Genomic DNA, 22551 nt, shown 5'->3' with positions numbered 1-22551 from the left:
GAAGTAAAGCCATTTCATGTCACCATCTTTGTCATCTCACCTTCTTGCACCCCTTACATGAATCCATCAACATGTCTCTCAATTCCACCTCTAAAATAGAGCTCAACTCTGTTCACCCCCCTACCTTCACTACCACCATAAGCACCTAAGCCACCAGCATCTCTCACCTACGATACTGATACACCCACCCAACTGGTCCCCCACATAGACTCTTGCCAACATTCCAAGCATTCTCTACTTAGTAGCCAGAGGGAATTTTTTTTAATGAAATATTTGGTGATAGCACATTCTGCTTAAAGCTTTTCAATGGTTTTCTAATTACAGTAGGTCCTCAGGTTACGTTGGAGATCTGTTCCTATGGCACAAAGTAACATGATTTTCGCCGTAAGTCGGAACCCACCTACATAAGCACCTACGTCACTCACATGGAGCACATGCACAGCAGTAATGAAGTGAAACAGTAAAAAAAAATTAAAAGAAAGATAACAATTCCTGACCTTTACTTGTGGTAAATAAATAATAAAAAACATAAAGCACATATGTGCATACATTGAAATGACAGAACTTTTTCTTTAATAAATAAATCGGAGATAGTGACGTAACCACGAAACGACGTATGTCGAGTCCTATGTAACCCGAGGACTGTCTGTACTCTTTACAAAAAAAAAAGGTCCAAAACCCTTAATGACCAATTAAGATGATAAACAACAACAGTAATAATGGCAGTTAACATTTATAGGTATTTATTTAAAGCAGGTATTATTTCAAGCAATTTACATTTATCGCCTCGTTTATCACTTCATAAAATTCTAGGAGGTAGATGGTCAAGAATTCTTACCCCTGAACTCTAACCTGAAGCAGTTAAACCAGTGATGTGCAGAGCAAGCTGGCACCTGACTCACAAGAGCCTACTGTGTGCATCTCTTCCTGCGTCCTGTGGTGGGATAACTTATACTACAGATATGGGCAGATGCCACAAAGCAGGGCTTTTCCCTCCCCCAGAGAACCAGCTGTTAAACACTTACCTGCTATCAGGTACTACCATCTCAGCATCCATTTATTTGGCCAAGCGGCCTGCAAGGACCTTAAACTAACTAGTACGGGCACAAGCCCTACAGAGCAACTGAGGGTCATGAGCAAACTTAAGTCCTGATACGACTTTCCCAGCAGCCCTTGTAATCAACAGTCTCCCCTGCCTCCCAGCACCTATATGTCTTATGCACCCTTAGATAAGACCGCCATCGAGCTTACCAAAATTCCACTCTTTTGGATGGAACTGAACAATCCGGCCCTAGCCCAGGAACCCAAAGCACTCCTACCTAGGATCCTATTAAAACATGTGCCCCAGCCCTAGCCAGTTTGGCTCAGTGGATAGCGCGTCCGCCAGCAGACTGAAAGGTCCCAAGTTCGAATCTGGTCAAGGGCACATGCCCAAATTGCAGGCTCGATCTCCGGTTGGGGGCGTGTAAGGGGCAGTCATTCAATGATTCTCTCTCATCATTGATGTTTCTCTCTCCTCTCCCTTCCTCTCTGAAATCAATATAAAAATTAAAACAAAAAAAAACATGTGCCCCAGTTTCTTTCTTTCTCTCTGTCCGAGCTGCCTTGACCTCCCTAGGTGACACCTGAAGGCATGCCAGGTACTTCCTCCAGACCCGTGATTAACAAACTTCTCTATTTCATTTTCTTTTGTGGTCTGTTGTTGAACTGCAGTTCACCACCAGCACCGTGTACTCCACTTCCCAAATGTTCATTTAACCACTGGGTTTGATCCACCTTCTATATGCTCTTCCTTATATTTCTCCTTTGCAGGCCTTTCACACATATACATTTATATGAATTTTGGTAATTATTTATTGCCCACCTCCCTGATTACACTGTAAACTCCCTGAGGACAGAGACAATGTCTATCATCTCAAAGATCTAGAGCTCAATGGGTATTTGTTAAATAAGAAACCTGTCTCTCCAGTCTTTCTATAATGGAAAAGCTGATGTTCTAGCTTAGAAATGCAACTCAACAGTTCAAAGAATTGAACCCTAAAACAGCAGATGGAGAACAAATTGTGGCAAGTTTAATACTTGGAAAAATAAACTTTTTAAAACATGTGGCAATCAATCCTGAAAAGAAGTAACCTCTTCCGTTTCACCTGCAATGAAGATCAGCACCGCCAAGATCCTCAGCTGACACCTCTTCTCCAGTTGCTGCTTTAACCTACAACAGGGAGAAAAGTCAAAGGTGAGATTTGCCCATCCGAAATATACAAATGTTTTCCTAACACACAGTGCCTAACCTGACTGTACCTACCACTCTTTCTTCCATTGAGCTAAAGACATTTTGTTTTTTCATTCCACTTGCCTAGCAAACCAGTCTACAAATGAAAAATCTGAACCCAGAGTCACTAAGGAACTTGCCCACCGCCCCAGAGTGAGAGATGGAACTTGATTTGAACATTTCTGGCCTACGAGCCTGCTCTGTCCCCTCCTCAGGCTGCCTCCATTGCATGTTAAAGCCTTAGGGTCTGTGCCCTTGGCCGGCGCTCCCTGCTCCCTCTCACTCTCTGGTGAATCCCTGCTTACCCTTCAAGCCCCACCTGCTCTCTGTGCCTTTCCCTGACCCACTCAGGCCTTTCACCATTAATGACACTGCATGTAATAATAGAGCAATGCTTGCTTATCCGTGGTCCAAGGGTATTCCACTTACACCTCCTACATGGCATTTGCCTGACTATATTTCTGTAATCTGCATGCGTCTCTGTCCTCTCCTCTATACTGTGAGTTCCTTGATGGTAGGAACTGTGATTTACTCATCTTTGAACACTCAATAAATACACTGAAATACTGCCTTTTCTTCACCTATGCTGAAAAACTCCAGTGACTATTATAAACTCTTAAAGGTATAATAACTTTAAAATGGGGAAAATATCTAAGATTACTCACATCTAAGATTCAGAAGAATGTGAGCTAAAAGAAAGAAACCTCAAGTAATAAATTAAGAATGACTTAATTATAGCCTGAGAAATTCTAAGCAAGAAAAGTCTTCAATACTAAATGCCAATCTGATCCCTCTGGAATTGCTTATTGATTCTTACTTCTTTAAGTTGATTGATTTGTTTCTTTTTCTTCAAATAGGAAAAGCTTTAATTAGAAAAATGAACACTAATCTAAAATACAGCACAGAAATAACTTATTATTCACTACATCAAAAGCTCTGTCTTAAATAAAAAATTCCACTGGAAAGGTAATTAAAATTTTCACTTCCAATTATTCCACCCCCAGAACCAAATTTTTAGTTCTCCTCCCAAAGAAATTCAGTGTAAAATATAATTTGGTCCAAACAATAACTAATTATAAGAGGTATCTGGATATTTAAAGCTGTAAAAAGGAATAAACACCAACATACTATATTTATTTTCAGAGATCTGACTAAAAATATAAGGATTTGTCACTAGTTAATATTTATTGAGCACCCACATCATGTTTGGTACTGTGATAGGAGCAAAAATGATAAAAGTCAAAATAAAATTAAAATAGCTCATTCTACTAAATTATAAGTTCAGAAGATAAACAAAAGACAGGAGAACAAAAAGCTCTTTCAAAAACTTGTCTTGTCACTATGCTTTTTTCAACCATTTTAAGCTACTGCAACTCAAGCCCATATTATGTGTGAAACCTACCAAGCCTTTTCTCAATTTTCAGTGAAACAAGTGTCAAATTTAGAATTCTCAAGCAGGTGAGGATGCTGCTGCTTCTTTTTGTACCGTAAACAGTGTTTCAATGGTGGACTCCTGAACGAGGATCAGTTCTGGGACAGACTGCAGACTTGCCTGGCTGCCAAGTTAAATCTGAATCCACTGGTAACTGCTGTTAGCATTATTCTAGTAGTATGCTGCTGCCTATATTCCCAAAAAGATATTTTCAAATTTTAGTCATATCTTTACTCTTTATCTAATGAAATATAAATAAGGACTACTCATGAAAGTATGTACCCTTTAATATACAAAGGTAAATCTGGAGTGAATTTTCCTCTCATTAAACAATGATCGCTATCACGTAAAGCCAGAGAAATATTAAAGAACTAGAGGCCCGGTGCACAACATTCGTGCACTGTGGGGGAGGAAGGGTATCCCTCCCCTCAGCCCAGCCTGCATCCTGGAGCAGTCTGGGACCCCCTCAGGGGATGTCCAACTGCCAGCTTAGGCCTGATGGGGAGTGGGCCTAGGCCAGTAGTCGGACATCCCCCAATGGGTCCTTAGTGCTGCTGCGCTAGCCAGCCTTGAGCCTGGCTTCTGACTGAGCAGCACTCACCCTGTGGGAGCGCAATGACCACCAGGGGGCAGCTCCTGCATTCATCGTCTGCCACCTGGTGGTCAGTGCACGTCATAGCACCCGGTCGTTCCAGTATAGACTAGAGGCCCGGTGCACAAAAATTTGTGCACTCAGGGGGAAGGGGGGGGTCCCTCAGCCTGGCCTGTGCCCTCTCGCAGTCTGGGACCCCTCGGGAGATAACGCCCTGCTGGCTTAGGCCTGCTCCCGGGTGGCAGAGGGCAGGCCCAATCCCTAGGTGCAGCCCCTGGTCGGGCTCAGAGCAGGGCCGATTGGGGTGTTGGGGCGCCGCCCCCTGTCATGCACAGAGCAGGGCGGATTGGGAGGTTGCAATGCCACCCCCAGTCACGCTCAGGGTAGGGCCGATTGGGGGGTTGGGGAACCGCCCCCTGTCACACTCAAGGCAGGGTCAATGGGGAGGTTGCGGCGCCACCCCGTCACGCACAGAGCAGGGCAGATCAGGGGGTTGGGGCGCTGCCCCCTGTCATGAACAGCGCAGGGCCCATCAGGGGGGTTGGGGCTCCGTACCCTGTCACACACAGAGCAGGGTCGATCAGGGGGTTGAGGAGCTCCCCCCTGTCACACACAGAGTAGGGCCAATAGGGGAGTTGGGGCACCGCCCCCTGTCACACACAGAGCAGGGCGGATCAGGGGGTTGGGGCGCTGCCCCCTGTCATGCACAGAGCAGGGCCCATCAGGGGGGTTGGGGCTCCGTACCCTGTCACACACAGAGCAGGGCCGATCAGGGGGTTGAGGAGCTCCCCAATGTCACTCACAGAGCAGGGCCCATCAGGGGGGTTGGGGCACCGCCCCCCGTCATACACAGAGCAGGGATGATCAGGGGGTTGAGGAGCTCCCCCCTGTCACTCACAGAGTAGGGCCAATAGGGGAGTTGGCGCACCGCCCCCTATCACACACAGAGCAGGGCGGATCAGGGGGTTGGGGCGCTGCCCCCTGTCATGCACAGAGCAGGGCCCATCAGGGGGGTTGGGGCTCCGTACCCTGTCACACACAGAGCAGGGCCGATCAGGGGGTTGAGGAGCTCCCCACTGTCACTCACAGAGCAGGGCCCATCAGGGGGGTTGGGGCACCGCCCCCCGTCATACACAGAGCAGGGATGATCAGGGGGTTGAGGAGCTCCCCCCTGTCACTCACAGAGTAGGGCCAATAGGGGAGTTGGCGCACCGCCCCCTATCACACACAGAGCAGGGTGGATCAGGGGGTTGGGGCGCTGCACCCTGTCACACACAGAGCCGCAGGGCGATCAGGGTGTTTGGGTGCTGCCCCCTGTCATGCTGATCCCGGTGCCGGGAGGCATATTACCCTTTTACTATATAGAATAGAGGCCTGGTGTATGGGTGGGGGCTGGCTGGTTTGCCCTGACGGGTGTCCTGGATCAGGGTGGGAGTCCCCACTGGGGTGCCTGGTCAGTCTGGCTGAGGGGCTGAGGGCCGTTTTCAGGCTGACGGGTGACTGAAGCTCCCAACCGCTCCTTTTTTTCTTTTTTCTTTTTTTTATTCTGGGCCAGCTTTAGCTCTGAGGCCTTGGCTGCTGAAAACAGGTTTCTGGCCTTTGTTTACAGTCTGTATTTGATACAATGTTGCGGTCTGGCTGGCTGAAGCCCCGCTGAGTAAAGCAGGTTTCTGGGGTTTTGTTTAGCTTCTACATTTGCAACATAGTTGCTTAGAGTTGCAGCTGAGAGGCCGGCAAGTCAGGCGGGGAATGTTGGAGTCCTCCGTCACTGAAGCAAGCAAGCCTCCCTGTTCGCATCAGCTGCCTGGCTGCCGGCCACCATCTTGGCTGACAGTTAATTTGCATATCTCGCTGATTAGCCAATGAGAAGGGTAGCGGTCTACGCCAATTACCATGTTTCTCTTTTATTAGTGTAGATAATAAACACCACAGGCTTTTTGAATATGAAATGGCAGCTCCTCAGGCTGATCTGATCCTCAATAAGTTATTAAAAATTAGCACAGTCATGTGGAAAATATACTGACTTCACAACAAAGCTTACGCTCCTTTTACCATGCTTTTAAAAATAAATTTGTCTTAATATTCCAAAACCACAGATGATTGATAGACTTTTGAAGCAATAAACATACTTGAGATATAATTCACATACCATAAAGTTCAACATTAAAAATATACAATTCAGTGTTTTTTAGTGTATTTACAAACTTTGCAACCATTACTGCCACCAACTCCAGAACATTCATCACTCACCAAAAAAAAACAAAACAAAAAAAACCCCATACTCATTAGCAGTCACTCCCAATTCCACCCTCCCGGTCCCTGGCAACTATTAATCAATCTACTTTCTCTCTATGAATTTGACCACTCTAAATATTTCACAGAAGTGGAACTATACAAGATCTGTCCTGTTGTGTCTGTCATAAAGTTTTCAAGGTTCTTCCATGCTGTGGCATGTGTCAGAACTTCAATCCTTTTTATAGCTGAATAATACCCCATTTTATATAGATGGTGGTTTTATAACATTCTTCTCTTTTAGGTATTTAATATTCTTGGACTTCATTTATATAACGGGACATTTTGTTGCTCGGTGTAGTAATTACCTGTCTCCCCACCTATCCTCTATCACTCTGAAGTCTACAGTCATGTCTGCCATAAACATGGTGGAATGATGACTGCATTACTGAAAATCGCTGGAATGGAGCTGACCAAAGGGGTGGGAGGAAGAGCCAGGATTATATAATCCAGTTCTCAGTGCTGCATCAGAGGCAGGCGACCAGTGAGGCTGCACAGGGTCCCATTCTCAGAAGGGCCCTGTGCTTGAAGTTTAATGATCGGTGGCCACTCCATTGAATTCTAATTTATCTTTGAATTTATGTTCTGTAAGTAAAGTCTGAGATGACAATGGAGTGTGTGAGTTGGAGTTTGGGCTTCAGTTCTTAGACAGTCTGCCTCCCACCACCTCTCTGGGATGGGTTCTTGGCTCCCTGCTTTCCCACTAACTGGAGCCTGGGCCCTGCCCCCTTCCTAATGATTGCTACATCTGCCCAAGTGAGGGCCTGGCCTGGCATGCACCCCCTAGAGCAGTGGTTCTCAACCTTCCTAATGCCGCGACCCTTTAATACAGTTTCTCATGTTGTAGTAACCCCCAACCATAAAATTATTTTCTTTGCTACTTCATAACTGTAATTTTGCTACTGTTATGAATCGTAATGTAAATACCTGATATGCAGAATGTATTTAGGCGACCCCTGTGAAAGGGTCATTCGACCCCCAAAGGGGTCACAACCCACAGCTTGAGAACCGCTGCCCTAGTGTCTCAGGGTGGAGCACAGCAGCACCATCACTATCCCGGCTGGCAGTGCTGAATTATGTTCACCAGCAGATGACTGGGTGGGGGTCTGAGCTAAGGGCTAGTCTCTTGCCTACTCCCCATCTGGCATGGAGGTTGCCCACCCTTGGGGGTCATGTATGCACTGAGGGTTGGGCTGGAAGAAGAGATAGCTGGAAGGGAAAAGATGAAAAGTTCTGGAGATGGATGGTGGTGATGGCTGCACAACAAAATGAATATACTTAATGCCATAGAACTGTATACTGAAAATGGTAGAAATGGAAAATGTTATACTATGTATATTTTACTTCAACCAATCAAAACTATGTTCTTACCAAGGGTGGTCCAGCCAAGAAAATGGTACCCTGCTTGCGTACAATGATGTTTTCATCAGCCATTGCAGGCACGTAAGCACCTCCTGCTGTACAGGAGCCCATGACCACCGCTATCTGGAAACCAAGCATATATGACACTCATCAAGTACAGCCCAAACAGTGAATTATACTGTCTCTGGATCTATAGTCCCATAAATGTTGCAGTACCAGGGCACACTACTAGCTGGTCCCTGTACTTCATTTTAAAAGTGGAGTCCTCTACATCCAGCCAGGGTTGCTCAGTGGTTGAGTGTCGACCTAAGAACAAGGAGATCAAGATTCTATTCCTGGTCAGGACACATGCCCAAATTGGGGGCTCGATCCCCAGTAGGGGGCGTGCACGAGGCAGCCAATCAATGATTCTCTCTCATCATTGATGTTTCTCTCTCTCTCTTCCTCTTCCTTCCTCTCTGAAATCAATAAAAATATATTTTAAAAAATAAAAGTAGAGTCCTATAAACATTTGTAATAGTTTCCTTGTATCAAAGCATTTTGAAGGGCTTATGTCACACTTTTACAAAGTTTATGGATAATCTCCCTATCAAAGAATGGCCAGATAGACTATTAGCCTAAACTACTAATGGAGAACTCACGATCCACCCAAAAATTGGCAAAACTGTATGATAGGATAATTTTTAAAACTAATAAGTTCTCTAAACAATTGCCACTTACCTCACAGGAAAACTGAAATAATGAGTGTTGTTAATACTGTGTGTTACCCCACATACGATACATTCTAAATATAAAACTAACGTTAGCATCACAGTTGAAAATCTTGTTCAAAAGAAAGTCAATTGTGTGGAAGCTGGGTGATGCATACAGTCTGGTTCACAGCACTATTCTTTTGTATGTATTTAAATTTTTCCATAATATAAATATTCTTTCTTAGATATTAGTATGACACAATGAACAATAAATATGGTTTGGCAATTACCCCTAGATACAAATAAGTAATATCACAAAGAAAAATAAGAAAAGTATGTAATAGATATTTTCTTTAATTATCCTATGTTGCTACCAATTCCAATATTCCACCAGTTTTCCTTATGGTCATACAATATCTGTTCTGAAGAAGAAAAAACCCACTAGTATTAATCCAAAAATAGAAGGCAGCCCAAGTCAACATTTTTCATCTAAATGGCTGGCACAAAAAGACATAATTCCCTATTTCATGTATGTTATTTAAAATGTCTGCAATATTTCTGTCACCATATTACAATGTTTATCACTTATTGTTTTTACTTATCAATCACCTAGTAGTTTGTTTCCAAAATATCTATGGCTAGAAAAACTCATGCCTGTGAGTCTACAAAAAAACATTCATGGTAGCAGTGTTCATAATAGTGAAAACATGCAAATAACCAACATGTCCATCAATACAATATGTTTTTATTTTTAAACTTGATTTTTATTTACTTATTTTTCCCATCACTATTATCACCTCTATGCCCTCTTCCATCTCCACCCACTCTTATTTCCCCCGCCATTACCACACTGTTGTGCATGTCCACAAGTTTTTGGGTTTTTTTGCTCAATCCCTCCACCTCCCCCCCCACTCCCCCACACACCCTCCTCCCCACCAGAGCTGTCTGCCTGCTCTCTATGAGTCTATCTTTATTTTGCTTGGTAGTTCAATTTGTTCATTAAATTCCACATGAGTGAAGTTATATGGTACTTGTTTTTCTCTGACTGGCTTATTTCACTTAGCATAATGTTCTCCAGGTCCATCTATGCTTCAATACAGTATTTTGAATGGGTAAATGAATTATCAATAAATAAGTTCTTTTTTTTGGGAGGGGGGGGGGATTGTTCAGTATGTGTGGTTTTTATTTGTCTGTTTGTTTGTTTATTTATTTATTTATTTTACTACAGGCCCAGTGGACAAAATCTGTGCATGGGTAGGGTTCCTAGGCCTGGCTGGTGATCAGGGCCAATCTGTGTGGTAACTGGCAGGGCGATCAGGGAGCCCCTGCTGGCATCTGCCTTGGCTGGCCTAGGGACAGCCTGTGGGCTGGAGGCAGCTCCTGCATCGAGCATCTGCCCCCTGGTGGTCAGTGCGCATCATAGCTACCAGTCATTCACTGTTCGGTTGATTTGCATATTAGGCTTTTATTATATAGGATTTATTTCAGAGAGGAAGGAAGAGGGGGAGAGATCAATAATGAAAGAGAATCATTGATCGGCTACCTCCTGCATGCCTCCCACTGGGGGTTGAGCCTGCAACTGAGGTACGTGCCCTTGACTATGTGCCTTGACTGGAATCGAGCCCGGGACCCTTCAGTCCACAGGCTGAGGCTCTATCCACTGAGCCAAACCAGCTAGGGCAATAAATAAATTCTTTAAAAATCTAAGGCAATAATAAGAAAATGTTAACACTTCATATATCTGAATTGAGGATAGGTGAGTATTCTGTTCTATTATCCTTTGTACTTTGTGCATGTCTGAAATATTTTATGGGCGTTTTCTTCAAGGTTCTATCAGGAGAAAGGGACACGATTTCACTTAGTCAGCCTGTTCTTTGTACTGGAACACCAGATTCCATTCAAACTATTTCATTACTAAAAAAAGTCAAGGAAGTAGAGAAGAGTTACAATGATGTAAGAATCTAAAAAGAGGACACTTTTCAAAAGTAAGTCACATAGATCTAAACAGGCACAACAGGGTTCCATTAAAACAACCAGAGAACAAAAGGAGAGAAAAGAGCAGTACTGCCAGCAAGTATAGAGGTGGGGATGGAGGAGACAAAGACAGAGGAATTAGTTTGCCAAATAATAATAATAGAAATAATAAAAACAACGAGGGAAATGAAACTGACTGCCATCATGCCATCTGGGGCTGAGAGAGGGGAGATCTACCAATTTAGTAGAAAAGTCTCACAAGTGAGTAGCTGGCAAATTATTAGCACATCTACATTAGGGAATTTTACCATATTCCTAAGAGTACTTCAGATGCATTTTCTGCACAGTACCTCTGAAACCAAGGAAATCAACAATCTACTTCTCTGACACCAGCTAATAATGGTCCCCAAACTCTTGACTTTGGTATTCACGTCCTCTGTTACCTTGTCCCCTTGAGTGTGTAATGGATCTGCTGATGTCCTTGTCCTGTCAAATGTCAAGTGTCACTTCTGTGATCAAGTTATGAGATGCTATGTCTTCCATCTTGCTGGCACTCTCTCTCTTGCCCACCTGCTTGCTCCCTCTGCTGCAGCCAGCTGACACATGGGAAGATATTCTGTGGAGAAGCCCATGTGGGAAGGGCTCTGGCCAACAGCTGGTAAGAAACAATGAGGCCTGCAAAGAACAATCCTGCCAACAACCATGTGTGTGAGCTAGAGGTTGAATCCTTCCCAGTTAAGCCTAGAGGTCTGCAGTGGGTTGAATAGTGGCCCCCAAAAAGGCATATCCACACCCAAACCCCAGAACCTAGGAATGTGACTTTATTTGGAAAAAGAGTCTTTGCAGATATAATTAAGGATCTTGAGATAAAATCATTCTGGATTACTCAAGTGGACCTGAAATCCAATCACAGGAGTCCTTATAAGACAGAGAAGAGAAGAAAACACACAGAAAAGAAAGCCATGTGAAGAACTTCTCTCGCTCTCTTTTTCAAGCTCCAAGGGCCCTTCCTTTGCCTCTGTAACTTGCTTCCTGAGCCCATGCAGTCTAGCTGGCTCACTTTTTCTACCTCTGTGACTTTATAAACTTTCTCTTGTACTGGGGGCTGGGGATTGGGGAGAAAGACCTAAGCAGAGATTGGATCATGCAACTTCAAGGCAAGAAAATGCCTCAAGCCACCAGAAACTTGAAGAGGCAAGGAACAGATTTTTCCGTAGAGCCGTTTAGGGAGCATGACCCGGCCACCTCCTTGATTTCAGACTTCCAGCCTCCAGAACTGAGAGAATAAATTTCTGTTATTTTTAAGCCACACACTTTGTGGTACTTTGTTACAGCAGCCCTAGGAAACTAGGGCTGCATTAGTTAATGCAAGGTTAGTAAAGCTATAGAAGTTATAATACCAGGTTAAATGGGCTAATTCCCCCTATAAAACAAAAGATCCCATTAAGATTTTCATACCAGATAATGGAAAAGCCATCTATGCAAAACTGAGCAAAACTGAATTTTCTATTTTGATAAATAAAGCATACAGATAGGTAAGGTTACTACATAACAATAAAATATCTCTCTATATAAAAACCCAGTGGCCAAACGGCAGAACAACCGGAACGACCGGAAGGACCAGTTGCTCTGATGTGCACTGCAGTGGTCACCCAGCCCGATCGGGACCCTGACTGGTTCCCCTCAAGTGCCTGTGGCCCCTTCCCCCTGGCCAGCCCTGCCCCTGATTGCCCACCAACCACCCATCCCCAATCGGCCCACCCCCACCCCAATCGGGGGCGGACTTGGCCTGTCAACCTCCCATACCCTGCCCCCCCCCCCCCCCACACCACAGCCCTGATCGGCCCCCATCAGGGTGGGCCAGCCGGACCCCACCTATGCATGAACTCATGTACTGGGCCTCTAGTATAATAAATAATAAAATAATCTATTGATAGAAAATAAAAAAGAGATGTAATTGCAAGTGAAGACTAATTAGAATATTAATAAAAATACTACAAACTTAAGAAATCCAATAAAACCTAAACAAAGGAGTATCATCAGTATAATGAAGAATTTCAAACATGCAAAAAGATTACAGAATAATAAAATAAATATCCTTTCACCTAATACCAAGTCTTAATAATTCTTGACATTTGGCCAAATTTAATTCAGGTTCTTTTTTAAAGAAATAAAATATTTCATACATAATTAAAGCCTCTACCTGACCCCTTTTTCTTCCCTCCCACTTCAAAGGTGACCACTGTTTCTAAGCCAAGTCTGTGTATTCAAAGCCAAGTATTCACATGTATGTGTTTAGACATAAATAGTATTATTTGATGTATTTAAGCTTTATACATATAGCAATTGGCTGTATATGTAGTCCACTATTTTTTATTAAAAATGTTTGTGAGACTTATTTATGTTGATGCATGAAATTCTAGTTCATTTACTTTAACAGTTAAAATTTGTGTTATTAATTTTCTATTAGTGATCATTTATACTGCTCTTCAACTTTTGCTATAACAAACAATGCTACAATAAACTTTCTTACATGTCTCCTCATACATATACTAGTTTCTCCAGAGTATAGTTCTAAAGAAAATTACTCAGTGCCCATTCTTTTTAAAAACTTCTACACTAATAAAAGAGAAAAATGGTAATTGGCGTACGGCGCTACCCTTTTCATTGGCTAATCAGGGCTATATGCAAATTAACTGCCAACAAGATGGCGGTTAATTTGCATATGTAGGCACAATGCAGGGAGGCGAAAGGGAAAGCAGGAAGAAGCCCCCTGCCACTGACAGTGATTGGAAACCCAGAGGGGAGCTAAGAGCTGGGGGGCAGGGCAAAGGCGGCCCTGGGGCCACCTTTGCCCTGCCACCCAGCCATAATCAGAGAATCAGGTGCCTTTGCCGCCCTGGCCAGTGATAGCAGGAAGTAGGGGTGGAGCCAGCGATGGGAGCTGGGCACGGTCGAGGCTGGCAGTCCCGGGAGCTAGGGGTCCCTTGCCTGGGCCTAAAGTGGAGCCCACGATTGCGCGGCCGCTGCAGCTGCGGGTCCCCGCTGCCCGGGCCGGATGCCTAGGCCAAAGGCGTTAGGCCTGGGCAGGGGCAGAGCCTGCAACCACGGGGAGCAGGGGGTTCCCTGCCCAGGCCTGACACCTCTGCCGGAGGCCTCAGGCCTGGTCAAGGGGCCGATCCGGTGACTGGTGATCGGAGGGTGATGAGGGTCAACTCCTCTGGCCGAGGCATCAGGCCTGGGTGGGGGGCGGAGCCGGGGATTGGGGGGATATGATGGTCCCCTTGCCCAGGCCTGAAGCCTGGGTCAGAGGCGTCAGGCTTGGGCGGGGGGTGGAGCAAGCGATCAGAGGGAGATGGGGGTCCCCTGCCCAGGCATGATTCCTGGGCCAGAGGCCTCAGGCCTGGGCGGGGGCCAGAGCCAGTGATCGGGGGGGAGATGGGGGTGCCGTGTCCAAGCCTAACACCTCTGGCGGAGGCGTCAGGCCTGGGCAAGGGGCCGATCAGGCGATCGGAGGGTGATGGGGGTCTATGCCTCTGGCCGAGGCATCAGGCCTGGGAAAGGGGCAGAGCCAGCAATCGGAGGGGTCTGGGGGTCCCCTGCCCAGGCCTGATGCCTGGGCCAGAGGCATCAGGCCTGGGCTGGGGGCAGAACCAGTGACGGGGGGAAATGAGGGTCCCCTGCCCAGGCCTGACACCTCTGTCAGAGGCGTCAGGCCTGGGCAAGGGGCCGATCCTGCGATTGGAGGGTGATGGGGGTCAACGCCTGAGGGCTCCCAGTATGTGAGAGGGGGCAGGCTGGGCTGAGGGACACTCCCCCCCCCCCACACACACACACCCAGTGCACGAATTTCGTGCACCGGGCCCCTAGTTATTACAATAATAGTATATTCCCATAATTAACAGGAGAATCTGACTGAAGGTAACCTTAAGATAGTTTCTGTAGAAAAAGACTAAATTCTGAACTCACTAGTTTTAAGTCATCTCAGAGTGCCTAGTTAGCAGGCATTTAGAGCAAAAAGCAACACGTCTCATTAATGAGAAATTACCTGTGTGATATTTTTAGAAGACATAATTGCCTGGTTATAGAATATGCGGCCAAAGTGATTTCGATCTGGAAATATTTCTGCTTGTCGAGGTAAGTTTGCACCTCCTGAATCAACTGAAGAAAAAGGAAATGAAAGAAATAAGTACATCTCTATGAGCAAAATGTGCTCCACACAGGAACATTAGTATCAATGACAGTATCATTTCTTAATCACATTCACAAATGTCTTTTTAAAATATTCTACAGCATCTTTCTCCAATCCCCCAAGGCAGCCAAAAGGATTCACTGTTTCCTCAAATCCATTAGGCTCTCCTACCCTGTGCCAAATTCCACTTGAAATGTGTAGTGTGCTCTCTCCTTTGAGGACCAGCTAAAGCCCCACAAACACTGTAAATGCTTAACCAGTTCAGCTAAGAAACTGTCTTTCCCTCTTTTTAACTAATACAAAAACCACCTAAAGAAGTTGTGACAATTTATCATATATTGCACCTTCTAGTACTGTTTTCACTGCAGATTAGAGTGGTGGATAAGAATATCAGCTGAGTTCAAAACAGCTTGGTAACTTCATAGCTTTGTGATCACAGGTGTACTTCCTACTCATTCTATGCCTCGGTTCCCTCACCTGTAAAATGAAGATAACAGTAACGATCCCTCAGAGTTCTTATTGGGATGGCATGAAATAATGTGTGAAATACTTAGTTCAACACATACTGTGAGTGCACATAGTAGAACCACAAAAAGTTAGTTAGTCCCATACCTATTAATCTTGCCTACAACTATAAAAAAAATTTTATTATTATTTGATACATTATATCTTATTTCCAATCATTACAAGTGGGCTGAAGACAAGGACAACATAATACTCTTCATTGGACCCCCTAGAGCAGTGATGGCGAACCTATGACATGCGTCTCAGAGGTGACACGCGAACTCATTTTTTTGGTTGATTTTTCTTTGTTAAATGGCATTTAAATATATAAAATAAATATCAAAAATATAAATCTTTGTTTTACTATGGTTGCAAATATCAAAAAATTTCTATATGTGACACGGCACCAGAGTTAAGTTAGGGTTTTTCAAAATGCTGACACACCGAGCTCAAAAGGTTCGCCATCACTGCCCTAGAGTGTTTGGCAGAGCACCTGCAAGCAATAGGACCTCATTTGCTGTGTTATATATATACAACGTATATACATCAGGTAAATTCTCCTTCCCAGAAAAAAAATATCCACATCAGTATCTGTTCAAATACTCACATAAATAAACAATATATCTTGGCATTTTACAAAACTAAACCAATATCCAGAAAGTGGCAATTTTATACTGCCTTGCTTTTATGTTCTTTTTGAAATATCCATAGATTTAAATGTATTTTAATTTTAAATATAAATGTACTTTACTTTCATTGAAAATTAAATTTCCTTACTAGATTTAACTGGGTGATCACTTCATAAGGCATATAAATGTTGAATCACTATGTTGTAGACCTGAAACTAATATATAATATTGTTTGTTGACTGTAATTGAAAAATAAAAATAAATTCTAAAAAATTAAAATTAAATTTCTTTAAATTTTATCTGCTCAAGTTATATACATACAAGGCCTGGCTGGGTAGCTCAATTGGTTGAAGCATTGTCCCGATATGGCTTGTGGGTTCAATCCCCAATCAGGGAACATACAAGAATCAACCAATGAATGCATAAATAAGTAGCACCAAAAAAACCAATGTTTCTCTCTCTCAAATCAATAAAATTTTTAAATAGGTTATTGATTTTTTTTAAAGAGAGAAGAAGAGGGGGAGAGAGAGAGAAACATAGATGCGAGAGAGAAACAACAATCGGCTGCCTCCTGTACACCCCAAACCGGGGATCAAGCCTGCAATCTAGGCATGTGCCCTGACCAGGAATCAAACCAGCAACCTTTTGGTGCACAGGATGACACCCAGCCAACTAAGCCACACTGGCCAGGATTAGCATCAATAATTTTTTTAAAAAAACTATATACACACTCAAGCATTTAACATAGTAATTCACACTCAAGAAATCAAAATATATTAGCTATTATTTTTTCATAGTTTGAACCCATTAGGGTTAACAGAAAAACAAAATATGCTAGTATAAAAGGAAAAGAAGCACACACGTTAAGAGAAAAAATTGGCATAAACCAAAATACTGTCAGAGGTTATTCCTCAGTGATGTTATTATGGGTAGTTCTTATTTACATTTTCTCCCAGATTTCCCAGCCAAAACATGCATTTCTTTTGTAATTGTGGGAGAAACCAATAGTTTTTTAAAACACTCATTGATAATGTCATATAAACAGTAAAATATTTTACCAGCTAAAAATAGTTACTTGCCCAAGTAGATGCAGGGGAGCCTGTTTTGCAGTGCAATTTCTTGTGCCCGTAAATGTTTTTTTACAGTCACTGGGTAGTAGGTACCACCTTTAACAGTAGCATCATTGGCAGCAATCATGCATTCTACTCTGAAAGGCAGAAATTTCATTGGAAAGAGAATATGAGAGATTTATTTATTCACAATTAAAGGACAATTACAAAACACTCCAAGATACTCCTATGCCATCTTCAACTTCTAGTACCTACGACCAATGACAGTTATTAGTAGGCAATCTAAAGATATAAAAGCAAGCTTTAATCACAGTTCACATATTCATTTATATAACGGAAAATGATCACTTTTAACAAGAGTCATCAGTCTTATATTAGTAGTGAAAAACTAACAACCTAAGCAACAATTCATAATGGTTATCTGAATGAAAGGGTCCTAAAAAAATCTACACTAATAAAAGAGAAACATGGTAATTGGCATACGACTGCTACCCTTCCCATTGGCTAATCAGGGCAATATGCAAATTAACTGTCAGCCAAGATGGTGGCCGGCAGCCAGGCAGCTTGAAACTAACATGAGGCTTGCTTGCTTCAGTGACAGAGGAAACCAATGTTCCCCGCCTGCCTTGCAGGCCTCTGAGCCTGCAGTTTCAAACATTGTAACAAATATAGACGCCCAGAAACCAGCTTTCAGCCGCTGGGATCTCAGAGCTGGAGTTGATACAGAGTTTCGAGAACCGAAACAAACCAGATACCTGCTTTCAGGAGCGAGGCCTAAGAGCTGGAGCCTCAGAGCTAAAGCTGGCCCAGAATAAAAAGAAAAAAAAAGAAAAAAAGGAGCAGTTGGGAGCTTTAGTCCCAGCCTGAAAACAGCCCTCAGCCCCTCACCCAGACTGGCCAGGCACCCCAGTGGGGACCCCCACCCTGAAGGGTGTGTGACCAGCTACAAACAGCCATCATCCCCTCATCCAGGCTGGCCAGGCACCCCAGTGGGGACCCCCACCCTGATCCAGGACACCCTTCAGGGCAAATCAGCCAGCCCCCACCCGTGCACCAGGCCTCTATTCTATATAGTAAAAGGGTAATATGCCTCCCAGCACTGGGATCAGCGGAGCCGCGAGGCCTCCCGGCACCGGGATCAGTGTGACAGGGGGCAGCGCCCAAACCCCCTGATTGCCCTTCGGCTCTGTGTGTGACAGGGGGTGGTGCCCCAACCCCCCAATTGGCCCTATCCTGAGCGTGACTGAGGGTGGCATCGCAACCTCCCAATCCGCCCTGCTCTGTGCATGACAGGGAGCGGCGCCCCAACTCCCCAATCGGCCCTGCTCTGAGCCCGACCAGGGGCTGCACCTAGGGATTGGGCCTGCCCTCTGCCACCCGGGAGCAGGCCTAAGCCAGCAGGTCGTTATCTCCCGAGGGGTCCCAGACTGCGAGAGGGCACAGGCCGGGCTGAGGGACGCCGCCCCCCCCCCCCCCCCCCCCGCCGAGTGCACAAATTTTTGTGCACCGGGCCTCTAGTAATTATAATAATAACTGGAGGCCCGGTGCATGAATTCATGCATGGGTGGGTTCTGGCCCGCCCCGATCAGGGCCAATTGGGCAGAGCCAACTGGGGATAGGAGCTGCGGGCGGTTGGTGGGCCGGCCCCGCCCCCTGGTCGGGTTGAATTCCCAGTGGAACTCCCAGTCGAGGGGACAATTTTCATATTAGCCCCACCCACCCACCAAAAAATCCAAGTCTCAAGAGTGAGAAAATCCCTCATAATTAACCTTCAAATTTCCTTTTAGGAAAGTAATTTGCAAAAATAAAAACTGACCCATCAATAGTTATTTATTTTTCATATTTTCAAAGGTCATGTTTTCAACATTACTGCCATATGCTTTTCTATAAAACTCAAAAGTTTAAAATATAATATTCATCTTACTTAAAGAAACAACAGATGCAATCTTTAAAACAGCATGTTTTATAATAATAAAAGTGTAATATGCTAATTAGACCAGACGTCCTTCCGGACAACCTTCCAGACGAAAGCAGGGCTGCAAGGGAAGCCCGGGTCCCGGGTGCCAGAGGGAAGCTGGTGCCAGCAGCCAGAGGAAGGAAGGCCTACCCTTGCACAAATTTTGTGCATCAGGCCTCTAGTGTATACTACAAAGAGTCACCTATAATACCCTTTCTCACCAAAAACAGCTTGTTGGGTACCTCAGCCCATTAATAACACAAGGACCTGGCTGGTGAACACAGATGGCAGGCTAAGGAAACTACTTAGAATCCAATTGCCTGAGGTCACAGGTGAGCTTTGCCAGTGGCTTGGGCAAGTTATTTACTCTCTAAACCCCAGTTTCCTTATTTGCAGAATAGTTATGACAATAATAATACCCATTCTCACAGAGCTATGGTAAAGACTGAAACAACTCATCAGTGGGAAGTGTTTACTATAGTGCTTGGCATGGTAACTTTGCAGAAAATGTGAGATTATACATAAACATATACAAATACATGTAACATCTAGCAACTAGATCACCTAAGTCCACAGTGGTTCTCAAATGCTAACATTTGAGAACACTGACTGCAGGGCCCCACCTCCAGATTAGATTTAGTACCTCTTGAGAAACCTGATAATCTACATTTCCTACAAAGTTCTTAGGTGATGCTGATGCTACCTGAGGACCACACTTGGAGAGCTACTCCTCTAAACAGTGGATGTGAAGAGATCACCTAGATCTGAAGAGATCACCTGTGGAGCCTGGGAAACCACACAAGTGGGGATTAGAGAGTAAATAACTTGCCCAAGATCAAGCCACTGGCAAAGCTCAGCTTTGACCTCAGGCAACTGGATTCTGAGCCCAATACAAGTACATTTGATTCAGATGCCGGTTATTGGTATGTGTTCCTCCACCTTCTCATCAGAGCCCTGTGCCTTCAGGGAAGGTGCAGCTATAGCCATTCACCATTGTTGCAGAGCTGGCTGAAGACATTCCTGGTTTCTATTCTACAAGCTAAGATTTCCCCCCCTTTAATTTTTGTCTCTAAAGCTCTATAAATGAATCTGCATAGGAAGCCTCAGTCCTAAATAATATCAACAGCATAAAACTTGCATGCTAATATGCAAAGCTGTGAGTGCTGGATGCCCGTGCCTGGTTAACGTTCTTGACCCTTGATGTTGAGTGTAAGTAGAATACTCACCCTGATACTCTCCCAATGCCTGTAATGATGCCACCTGCAGGGACCTCCTCATTATCATATAACTGGTAACCTGCAAACTGGGATAATTCCAGAAATGGAGACCTGAGAGGAAGAAAGGATGTTCCTTGAATTAATGTAATTTTTTTAAAAAGCATATTTAAAGAGTTACACATAGGGGGAAAAAAGATTTTTTTCTTTAATGATCCAATGTTTCAAATATGCATACTGTATATAAAATCTACAAAAAGAATATTTAAAACAAAATCTAGTGTGAAAATTTTGGGGGTTATATGGTATAGCCATACAATAGAACACTAGGCACTTATTTTAAAAGATGTTTACAAATGTGTTTGTTATTATAGAAAGAGCATAGCACCTAAAACATATGTAGTACTGACTATGTGCCAGGCTGTCTTCTAGGACTTTCAGAAACTTCACTCATTTACTCCTAAGAACTACCTTCTCAGGTGGATCCTTATAATCGCATTAACTGATGAGGAAACTGAAACAGAGATTAAGTCACTTGTCTAAGTCACTAGTCAGTGGCAGAGCTGGGTTTTAATAACCAATCTGGGACCACAGTTTTTGTTTGTTTGTTTTTAACCACTGTTTTATTGTAGCTCTTACTTAAATGTTCAAGATAGAGTGAGGGGTAGGGAAAGGGGGTTAGAAAACCCACATTTAGTAGGATTCCATTTTTTCTTTAAAAAATTATGTCTAGCCCTAACTGGTTTGGCTCAGTGGATAGAGCGTCGGCCTGCAGACTGAAAGGTCCTAGGTTCGATTCCAGTCAAGGGCATGTACCTTGGTTGCAGGCACATCCCCAGTAGGGAGTGTGCAGGAGGCAGCTGATCGATGTGTCTCTCTTATCTGTGTTTCTAACTCTCTATCCCTCTCCCTTCCTCTCTGTAAAAAATCAATAAAATATATTTAAAAAAAAAATTATGTCTAATACATGTATTTTTGAAAACGGTCTAGATCAGCGGTTCTCAACCTGTGGGTCACAACCCCTTTAGGGGTCGAACGACCCTTTCACAGGGGTCGGAAAACACATATATAATTACATATTGTTTTTGTGATTAATCACTATGCTTTAATTATGTTCAATTTGTAACAATGAAATTGGGGGTCATCACAATATGAGGAACTGTATTAAAGGGTCGCAGCATTAGGAAGGTTGAGAACCACTGGTCTAGATGGATATATGCTAGGTATTAGCAGTGTTGTCTCCAGAGTGTGTGTGTGTGTGTGTGTGTGTGTGTGTGTGTGTGTGTGTGCGCGCGCATATGTCACAAAATATACTTTGGGAGTCTTTATTTCCTTCTCTCCAACTCCACATCCACCTAATCCAATCCTTCAGGAAACGCTGTTGGATCAGCTTTATCTTGACAACAAACCCAGAAACTAACATTCTCATCATCCCCACTACCAGTACCCTAGTCCAAGTCACCATCCTGTCTCTCTTGAATCACTGCAATCGCTCTCGAACTGGTCTCGGTGCTCCCACCCGTGCTGCCCACAGGCACTCAGAACACAGCAGCCAGAGTAACTCTTTTCAAACATAAGTCAAATAGATCATAATAGTTCCCCATTCAAAACCCCACAAACACTTCCCATTTCTCTCAAGGTAAGAGCTGAAATTCTTATCCTAGCCACAAGGTCTTACAGAATTGGACTCCATTTCTACTAATCTCCCTCCACCCCAATCACTGGTCTCCTGGCTCCTGGAGCAGATCAGAACATCCAACACATTCCCACCTCGGGGCCTCTGCACTGGCCATTGCTCCTCTGTCTGCAACCCTCTTTCCCCAGATATGCTTAGGGTTCTCTCTCTTCACTCTTTCAAATCTTTGTTCAAATGCCACCTTCTCAACGAGACCTATCCTAACCACCTCATTTACAGTAAAACTGCAACTCGACCTTCATCTTCTCCCTTTCTCTAGTCTACCTTTCCTTCCTACTGTGGCAGTTGCCACCTTCTAACAAAATATAAAACTATGACATTTATCATTTATTTTCACTCCTCCTGCTGCAATGTAAACTCCAGGTGGGCAAGGATCTTTGTCTATTTTGTTCACTGACATATCAATAGCACCTAGAATAGTAGCCTCTCGATAAACATTTGTTGCTGAATCTTACAATAAGAACCAGAATCTAAAATCATCTACTTACAAGGATGCCTAAGAAAGTCCCATGGAATAGAAAGCACTGAGTTGGCACTTGGGTATATACCAGCCGTGGGCAAACTACGGCCCTTGGGCCGGATCCGGCCCGTTTGAAATGAATAAAACTAAAAAAAAAAAAAAAAAGACCATACCCTTTTATGTAATGATGTTTACTTTGAATTTATATTAGTT

General features: G+C 43.9%; 1 protein-coding gene across 2 annotated transcripts in view; it reads right to left on the bottom strand.

Moving 5' to 3' along the window:
• Positions 1-22551, bottom strand: part of MCCC2 (methylcrotonoyl-CoA carboxylase 2) — a 59783-nt gene that overhangs the window by 26610 nt on the left and 10622 nt on the right. The window contains exons 4-8 of one of the 2 annotated variants that reach the window (XM_036309368.1): positions 20195-20296; positions 17021-17148; positions 14665-14777; positions 7960-8073; positions 2148-2212 (exon numbers count right to left, since the gene is read on the bottom strand). In XM_036309368.1, the coding sequence (XP_036165261.1) occupies positions 2148-2212; positions 7960-8073; positions 14665-14777; positions 17021-17148; positions 20195-20296 (522 nt within the window). The remainder of the gene's footprint in view (positions 1-2147; positions 2213-7959; positions 8074-14664; positions 14778-17020; positions 17149-20194; positions 20297-22551) is intronic. The other variant, XM_036309369.1, reaches the window with a different exon arrangement.

The sequence above is a fragment of the Myotis myotis genome, unplaced genomic scaffold (assembly GCF_014108235.1).
Source record: "Myotis myotis isolate mMyoMyo1 unplaced genomic scaffold, mMyoMyo1.p scaffold_m19_p_5, whole genome shotgun sequence".
Taxonomy (NCBI): Eukaryota; Metazoa; Chordata; class Mammalia; order Chiroptera; family Vespertilionidae; genus Myotis; species Myotis myotis.
This window is presented reverse-complemented; position numbering and strand designations above follow the sequence as displayed.